General features: G+C 55.8%; 1 protein-coding gene across 1 annotated transcript in view; it reads right to left on the bottom strand.

The window, feature by feature from the left end:
* The window catches only part of CHRDL2 (chordin-like 2), a 27,051-nt gene extending 18,078 nt beyond the window's left edge, over positions 1-8,973 (bottom strand). Inside the window, exons 1-4 of the mRNA XM_009997993.1 lie at positions 8,964-8,973; positions 8,699-8,811; positions 8,172-8,265; positions 6,420-6,562 (exon numbers count right to left, since the gene is read on the bottom strand). Of these exons, the coding sequence (XP_009996295.1) occupies positions 6,420-6,562; positions 8,172-8,265; positions 8,699-8,811; positions 8,964-8,973 (360 nt within the window). The remainder of the gene's footprint in view (positions 1-6,419; positions 6,563-8,171; positions 8,266-8,698; positions 8,812-8,963) is intronic.
* Between the last annotated feature and the right edge of the window lie 297 nt (positions 8,974-9,270).

Below are 9,270 nucleotides of genomic sequence, written 5' to 3'. Positions count from 1 at the left end.
CCCCTGCATGGGCAGGGACACCTCCCAGCAGCCCAGGCTGCTCCAAGCCCCATCCAACCTGCCCTTCAACACCCCCAGGGATGGGGCAGCCACAGCTTCCCTGGGCAACCTGGGCCAGGCTCTCCCCACCCTCACAGCCCAGAATTTCTCCCTCCCATCTCAGCTCCAGCTCCCTCTGCCAGCTGGAAACCCTTCCCCCTGCTCCCATCCCTCCCTGCCCTTGTCCCAAGCCCCTCCCCAGCTTTCCTGGAGCCCCTTCAGGCCCTGGAAGCTGCTCTCAGCTCTCCCTGGAGCCTTCTCTTCTCCAGGCTCAACACCCCAACTCTCCCAGCCTGGCTCCAGAGCTGCTCCAGCCCTCCCATCATCTCCGGGGCCTCCTCTGGCCTCTCTCCAACAGCTCCGTGTCCTTCCTGTGCTGGGGACCCCAGAGCTGTTCCCAGCCCTGCAGGGGGGTCTCAGCAGAGCAGAGCAGAGGGGACAATCCCCTCCCTGGCCCTGCTGCTCACGCTGCTGGTGACACAGCCCAGGACATGGGGTTTCTAGGCTGCCAGAGCACCTTGCCAGCTCATTAATATCCCCAGATATCACCAAGAGAGGCTGATGGAGGCTGAAAACCTGCCCTGGCAAGACTCTCCATCCTGTGGAATGTAGGATGGTGGGTGTTGTTCTCACCCACCATGGCTGGCCCATTGATTGCTCATGAGTGGACTGGTCTTCCCCAATCTGGAATGCAGTTCCTTGCTCAGGCACTGTTAGTGCTTCTGGACCTGAAAGAGCCACTTGCAAGCTCTGCTCAGCACCCACCAGTTCCCAGTGGCACAAAAGCCTTTTCTCTGGTGTCTCCCAGGACCAGGACCTGGTGGGAAGCTGGAAAGGGGGAGTGTGATGCTGGGCCCAGATCCAGGCTCATGCTGCAGCTCTGCCCTCCCTCCATGCTGGGCTTTTGGTAACACCAGAGCCAAGCACACCAAGGCACTGGGTCAAGAGCTGTGGATGGACCCTCAGGTGGAGACCTTCTTCCACTGGCTTGGGGATTAGTCTGGAAAACATCATTGCTGTGGTGATTTGAGCTGAAAACAAGGGGCCAAGGCCAGTCTGGACCTCAGTGCATCCCAGTCCTACTACAGTCAGTGGGTTTGCACCCATTTGCTGCAGGGCTTCATTTTTGCTGCTTTGCAGAAGGGTAACAAAAGCTTGTTGGGCAGCCCAGAGCTCAAGAGCAAGGTCCTCTGCTCCATGCAGCAGTTTGCTTTGCCTTCTCCTCAAGCTTTACCCTCAGCCAACCGAAGCCAAGAGGTTTGAACCTGGGATTTCCTTAGAAAACCCACCCACAGCAGCTTCTCCTGCCATCAGGAGGCCAAACCACTGTGCAGAGGCCATGAAGAGGGAGAGGAAAGTCTGGTAAACGTGAGGATCTGGTGGAGGTTGCTGCAAAGCCAAGTCCTTTGCTCCAAGGCACCTCCGTGGGGTCCAGGGAGCAGGGTCTAGCCACACAGCTTCTTCTTTCTTCCTCCTCCTGAGCAGGGAGAAGACCCTCCTCAGGCAGCCAAAGAGAAATGTCCCAAGGAGCAGGATTTGTCCCGGAGCCTCTGGTCTCGGGGTGGTTTTCAAAAAAGGTTCAGACCAGCTGTTGCAGCAGCTGTTGCAGCAGCTGCCACCATCAGGCAGAGCCCGGCGTCAGTGGGTTTGCACCCATTTGCTGCAGGGCTTCATTTTTGCTGCTTTGCAGAAGGGTAACAAAAGCTTGTTGGGCAGCCCAGAGCTCAAGAGCAAGGTCCTCTGCTCCATGCAGCAGTTTGCTTTGCCTTCTCCTCAAGCTTTACCCTCAGCCAACCGAAGCCAAGAGGTTTGAACCTGGGATTTCCTTAGAAAACCCACCCACAGCAGCTTCTCCTGCCATCAGGAGGCCAAACCACTGTGCAGAGGCCATGAAGAGGGAGAGGAAAGTCTGGTAAACGTGAGGATCTGGTGGAGGTTGCTGCAAAGCCAAGTCCTTTGCTCCAAGGCACCTCCGTGGGGTCCAGGGAGCAGGGTCTAGCCACACAGCTTCTTCTTTCTTCCTCCTCCTGAGCAGGGAGAAGACCCTCCTCAGGCAGCCAAAGAGAAATGTCCCAAGGAGCAGGATTTGTCCCGGAGCCTCTGGTCTCGGGGTGGTTTTCAAAAAAGGTTCAGACCAGCTGTTGCAGCAGCTGTTGCAGCAGCTGCCACCATCAGGCAGAGCCCGGCCAGACCCAGGCTGAGCAAAGCTCCACAGCCAACCTGTTCTTGTCCCCCGAGTATCCAAGGCATCTCCTGCCCAACAAACAGAGCCTGAGTGAGAGCCAGGTCCCCTGGGAGGGACACCAGGGTCTGCAGGCTCCTGGGGACAGTGGCAGGTGGGGTGGGAAAGCAGGGCCAGGTGGGCACGTCCGGATGGGTTCAAGGGCTCCTTCCTGGTGTTTGTCCCCAGCCCTAGTGGGCTGGCATCCAGCTGGGCTCCATCAGAGAGGAACCAGCCTCAGCACTGTGTCAGTTCTGTGTCTTCACCTTTCCTCCTGCCACCCAGCTCCAAGTCATGCAGCTCCCAGGAGCCCCAAAGGCTCAGAGCAGCTGTCCTGGTATCACAGACTCTTTACCACCAAGCTGATGGTGAGCACCTTGTTCACAAGGGTGTGCAGTGATGGGGTGAGAGGCAATGGCCTTAAACCAGAGTAGGGTGGATTTAGATTGGACATTAGGAAGAAGTTCTTCCCACTGAGGGTGGTGAAGCTCTGGAACAGGTTGCCAAGAGAGGTGGTGGAGGCCCCATCCCTGGAGACACTCAAGGTCAGGATCAGAGAATCATCCTGGTTGGAAGGGACCTTGAAGATCATCAGGTCCAACCATAACCCAACTCCTCCCACCACAGCCTGATTTACCTGTTCAGTGCTTCAATCATGTCCCTCAGCACTGTATCTACATTTCTTTTAAGCATTCCAGGGCTGGTGACTCCACCACCTCCCTGGGCAGCCTGTTCCACTGTCCAGCCCCTCTTTGGGCAAAGAAATTCCTGCTAATATCCAGTTTAAACCTCCCCTGGAGCAGCTTCAGCCCATTCCCTCTGGTCCTGTCATTCACTTGGGAGAAGAGCCCAACACCCACCTCCCTACACCCTCCTTCCAGGCAGTTGTAGGGAGCAATGAGGTCTCTCCTCAGCCTTCTCTTCCTCAAACTAAACAATCCCAGTTCCCTCAGCCTCTCCTCACAGGACTTGTTCTCCAGACCTTCCCATGGCAGAGGCTGCAGCTGCTGCAAGCAGTTCCCTGCTGCCTCCAAGTCCAACCTCAGCACTTCCCATCCCACCTCCCCATCCCCTCTGGAGGAGGAGGAGCTGCTCCATTTATCTCCCAACACTCAAGATCCTGGCACGTGTGGCCACACTCTTCACACACCTTCCCTATCACCCTTGGCCAGGCTGCCTCTTGTGGCCTGAGCAAAGTGTCAGGACTTGAGTTCTGATGGTTTTTTTAGCAGGATCTCAGCTTCAGGGAGAGGGCTGGGCAGAGAGGAGCCAAGTCCTGGCTCAGGGCATTGCTGGAGGCTCATGGAAAAGGAACATCCCTCTGGGGCTGGCAACTGGGAGAAGATAGACAATGGATGGGTGGATGGGCAACCCATCATGGGGATGGGCAAGGGATGGGTAGGTGGGCAACCAACCCATCATGGGGATGGGCAAGGGATGGGTAGGTGGGCAACCAACCCATCATGGGGATGGGCAAGGGATGGGTAGGTGGGCAACCCATCATGGGGATGGGCAAGGGATGGGTAGGTGGGCAACCCATCCACACTGAGAACTACACAGCATCCTGTCCACTGTCACAGCCCTCAGGTAGAGCATCCAGGACCATGAGAGGTCCTGCCAAGGTCATTGCAGCTCATTGTGGAAGGCAGACTCTTCCTGCAGCCTAGAAAGCAAGTGCCCATCTCCAGGGCACAGCTCTACACAGGATGGCCTGGAGAACATGCTGTGGGAGTTTCCAGTTGTACTTGGCTCCTGGTGCAACCCAGCCAGATGGGCACATCTCAGCCCTGGGTTCAGCTTCCACTTAAATCCAAGCAATCACAGAATCACAGGGGTTGGAAGGGACCTCTGAAGATCATTGAGCCCAGAGCAGGAACACCCAGGGCAGATCCCACAGGAACATGTCATGAAGACCAGCAGGAGCCTGCCCACTGGCATCCCTGATGGCTGTGCTCTGCTGGGAATGCCCCCAGCTCTCTCCCATCATCTCCTGGCTGCAGCAGGGAGAGGCCCAGCCAGGCAGGGCAGGAGCTGGATGCTGGAGGCACCACAAGACCCAGGCACCCAGCAGAATCATAGAATCATAGACCCATCCAGGTTGGAAAAGCCCCTTGGGATCACCCAGTCCAACCATCATCCCTGCTCTACAAAGTTCTCCCCATAACCATCTCCACCAACACCACACCCAAACCACCCTTCAACACCTCCAGGGATGGTGACAAGAAGTTGGGACCTACCAAATGGTTTATGGAACTCAGGTCAGTGCCACCACCTTGACACTGGGTTTGAAATGCCAAGAACTTCTGGAGCCCAAGAGCTGGTGCTGATGTTGCCTTGCTGAGCTCCCCCAGGTCCTCCACCACCAAACCCCACCTGCTTTGCAGCAGGCACGTGTGGGGAAAGGCTCCTTGTTGCCCTCTCTACTGACCATCTGCCCCACAATGTCTTGGTGGAGCTCAGTGATTCCTTGGCTGGTGTGTTCAGTGTCCTGGTGGGAACTTCCCACACTTTCCTGAACTGAGCATTTCTATCTTTGGTGCACACAAACAGGAATCATTTGCCTTCCTTTTCCCCAGCCTGGGAGCTGGATTTTGGATTCCTACCCCAGCCCCACAAGTCAGAGAGGTTGTGGGTTCCTGGAGGATCTTAGAAAGGAGAAATGGAGACAAGGATCAGACCCAGACCCCACCTCAGTTCCCAGAAAATGCTGATGGAACAGACCCAGTTTGCAGCAGAAATGTGGAGAATCCCTGTGTGGTGGAGCTCAGTGATTCCTTGGCTGGTGTGTTCAGTGTCCTGGTGGGAACATCCCAGACTTTCCTGAACTGAGCATTTCTATCTTTGGTGCACACAAACAGGAATCATTTGCCTTCCTTTTCCCCAGCCTGGGAGCTGGATTTTGGATTCCTACCCCAGCCCCACAAGTCAGAGAGGTTGTGGGTTCCTGGAGGATCTTAGAGCTTGGTGGAGCTGGGTGCTGCAGGGACAACACTGCTCCTCCCAGCAGGCAAATGCCCACCCCAAGGATCCCCATGGGGAGTCCACCCAGCACCAGCTCGTGGGATCTCCAGGGAACAACCCACCCTTGGAGCATCTTGCTTGTGCTGTCCCCACCAGGGAGGAGAGGCAGGTGAGTGCTTTGTGCTCCAACCCTGAGTGGGGCCCATTTGCAGCCCACCTTGCTCTACACTGGGCCAAGCCCCCAGCTCCGTGGTGGTCCTTGGTCACTGGGCAGGGAGGACCCAGAACCATTTCAGAGGAAGCTCAAACTCCTGCTCTGATAACCTGATCCTGACAATAAACCAGCCCACCACAGGCTGGTACCCACCAATGGTCCTCATGAGGTTTTGTGGGGTTCATCACACCCCTCAGCTCAGTGATTCCTTGGCTGGTGTGTTCAGTGTCCTGGTGGGAACATCCCAGACTTTCCTGAACTGAGCATTTCTATCTTTGGTGCACACAAACAGGAATCATTTGCCTTCCTTTTCCCCAGCCTGGGAGCTGGATTTTGGATTCCTACCCCAGCCCCACAAGTCAGAGAGGTTGTGGGTTCCTGGAGGATCTTAGAAAGGAGAAATGGAGACAAGGATCAGACCCAGACCCCACCTCAGTTCCCAGGAAATGCTGATGGAACAGACCCAGTTTGCAGCAGAAATGTGGAGAATCCCTGTGCCAGAGCCAAGGAGGGAGGCAGAAATCCAGCCCCCAGGCTGGGGAAGGGGAAGGCAAAGGATTCATCCATGGACACACAGAAGGCAGGAATGTTCAGGTTAGGAAGGTCTGGGAAGTTCCCACTGGGACACTGAAAACACCAGCCAAGGAATCACTGAATTACCATGAATTAATTAACCCCACAATTCAGAGAAGTTGTGGGTTCCTGGAAGGTCTTGGAAAGGAGAAATGGAGCCAAGGAGCAGATCCAGACCCAGCTCAGCCCTGAGCACCAGGGAGATGCTGCAGCAGCTGCTGATCCATCCCCAGTCACTTGGCTCATCACCCCATGGGTGCTCACAGGCAGATCACAGCCAAGGTTTGATTTCTCCTTCAAGCAGGCCCATCTGGAGGAGCTGAGCTACCTCTTCACTTAAGGAAGGATTGTTGGGGTGCAGGAGAAGACCCTGAGCCCTCCCCACCTCCCGTGGGCTCCCAGTTGGCTTACGGAGCAGCTGCACTGGACACACTGGTTGGGCTGGCGGCTGGGGAAGAGCTCACTGGTGGTGAACATCTCCCCTTGCTGGTAGGTGGTCCCATTGTACTGGCAGGACTTGACAGGTGCCCTGAGGCCAGAAGGGGAATGTGGCTCTGGAAAAGAAGATGTAAAAACAACAGGGTGAGAGGCAACTCTTGTCTGGCCCTGAGGCAGCAGGGATGAGTCCTACAGCCATAGGATGTGGGGTTGGAAGGGACCTTTAAAGCTCATCTAGCCCAGCCCCCCTGCAGTGCACAGGGACCTTTATGACTAGATCAGGTTGCTCAGGGCCCCATCAAGCCTGACCTTGAATGTCTCCAGGGATGGGGCCTCCACCACCTCTCTGTGCAACCTGTTCCAGAGCTTCACCACCCTCAGTGGGAAGAACTTCTTCCTAATGTCCAATCTAAATCCACCCTACTTGAGCCCCTTGTCCTCTTGATACTTGTCCCAAGCCCCTCCCCAGCTTTCCTGGAGCCCCTTCAGGCACTGGAAGGTGCTCTAAGGTCCCCCTGGAGCCTTCTCTCCTCCAGGCTGAACAAACCCAGCTCTCTCAGCCTGTTGGATGCTCAACAGATTCCCCACCAGCCCAGCCTACAAGGATAAGGAGCCCTGGACCCACCACAATTCTCAAGGACAGAGATGGGGATTTATGTGCCTAAAAGCTTTTGGAGAATCCACCTGCCCTGACCATGCTGAGCTCAGCACAGAGGTAAAGTCAGACCTCCTAGGGGTCTTGTCCCTCACCATGACAGAGTGATGGCAAAACTTGCCAAAAACCATCAAAGATTTGGGAAGTGAGGAAAAAAAAGTAGAAAGAAACACCCTCCTTTTTAATTTTTAGCTAATTACCCCCAGGAGATGTGAGAGGGCATCACACCCAGGGGAGGGAGAAACAAATCAATAATTTTGTTTAAAATCTTCAGAAATGGTTTGGGGTTTTGTTGTGTTGGGGTTTTTTTTTCTCCTGTATCCAACACATTTTGGTGGCAAATGATCTGAGTCAAGTGCCAGCTTCTGGTTTGTCCCTGCCATTTTGTCCCAACAGGGTTGGAGAAGGTGGTTGGGTTGAGAGAGGCCTTTTCCATCAAAATGGAGCATCTGTCTGTGAGAAAAGGCTGGGAGAGCTGGGGCTGCTCAGCTGGGAGAAAAGGAGGCTGAGGGGGGGTCTGATCAGGGCTTGTAAATATCTCCAGGGGGTCAGGAGGTGGGGCCAGACTCTGCTCAGGGGTGCCAAGGGACAGGACAGGGGGCAATGGGCACAAACTGGAGCACAGGAGGTTTGACTTGAATGGGAGAAAATAGTTCTTGCCTGTGAGGGTGGCAGAGCCCTGGGCCAGGCTGCCCAGGGAGGCTGTGGAGTCTCCATCCCTGGGGACATTCCAACCCCACCTGGATGTGTTCCTGTGGGATCTGCTCTGGGGGATCCTGCTCTGGCAGGGGTTGGACTGGATGATCTCCAGAGGTCCCCTCCTTACATTTAAATGGAACTTCCAATGTTCCAGCTTCTAACCCAACTCCCACCACTCTGTAATTCTCTGAAAATGCCTTTTTTTTTTCTTGGGGTAGGGGGTGGGGGGGGGAAACCCAACAAGAGCATCCCCAGCTGCTGTTGCTGCCCTGACCCTGTGAGCAGGGCCAGACCCAGCAGGGTCTGACTCCCCCCGTGGTGTGCCCCGCAGGACCAGCACCACCTTGTCACCCGTGGGATGTCCACCTTACCCAGACAGCGTGGGCAGCACTGCTGGGGGTCTGTGACAGGGCTGGGACACTGCAGGGCCGGGCACTGGATCCTGTAGCACCTGGTGTTGCCATTCTGGGGAAGAGAGAAAGATGGTTTGTTCCCCTGCGCGTTCACCCCTGCACCGGGAGGAAGACGTTGGGTGGTGGCCACGCTCTCACACCAGGTTGTGCTGGTGTAGATCCCTCAGCCAAGGATGTCTCCACCCTTGGCTCAACACCACGGGCTCATGTCCCACCACCAAAGACCACTCGTGGTCCCACAGCAGCCCTGAGCCACCTCCACTCACATCCCACCAACACTGCTGAGACAGCTCCCTCACCAGGTCAACCCATCCATCCCAGGAGGGCTTTTTTTTCCAAAGGAAAGGGATTAATCCAGCATCCCTACGGGACAGGGAAGGGCTCCTCTGGTCAAAGCAGACACCAGAACTCTTAAGAGCTGCCCAAGAGCTGCCCCAGCACAGCAGGGTTCCCACCACCTCCCGTGGCACCTGCTGAGGACGTGCCTCGGAGCAGCTGCAGCGGATGCAGTACATCAGCCCCTGGGGCTCCAGGTAGGGGTGCCAGCTCTCTCCTGGGCTGTACTTCTTGCCATTGAAGTCACAAAACGTATCCAGACCTGGAAATCAACCAAGAGAAGCTGCGTGTAAGAAAGGGATGGTCCTTGGGAGACTTCTCCTCCCCCTGCACTGAGCAGAGCAAGGCCAGCTCAGCACCTTCATGCTGCCCCCATCAGCAGCTGATGGTCACATCCCACCCACCAAACCCCACCTGAATGCATTCCCCAAAAAGCCTTCTTTTGGTTTTTTTGGCCACAGTTTGTGGGTTCTTTGTTGTTTTTTTCAATCTGAGACCCATCTGACCCACTGGCAACTCCTCTGTGCAAGCTGGACCTGCTTGGGAGGCAAAGGACAGGATGGGTGTCCCTCAGGCATGAGTTGTGTCTCTGAAAGGTGTGAGTAGCAGAGCTCCTCTGAGGATGGAGAGGTGATTTCAGGGTGATGCTGCAGGGCTGAATTTTTCCCAGAAGGGCTGGGAGTCGTGGGGGAATTAGGAGAGCCTGAATTTAGGAGGCATC

This window comes from Chaetura pelagica, unplaced genomic scaffold (genome assembly GCF_000747805.2).
Source record: "Chaetura pelagica isolate M959 unplaced genomic scaffold, ChaPel_1.0 scaffold555, whole genome shotgun sequence".
Classification (NCBI taxonomy): domain Eukaryota; kingdom Metazoa; phylum Chordata; class Aves; order Apodiformes; family Apodidae; genus Chaetura; species Chaetura pelagica.
Note: the sequence above shows the minus strand (reverse complement) of the source record. Positions and strands in the feature narration are given on the sequence as shown.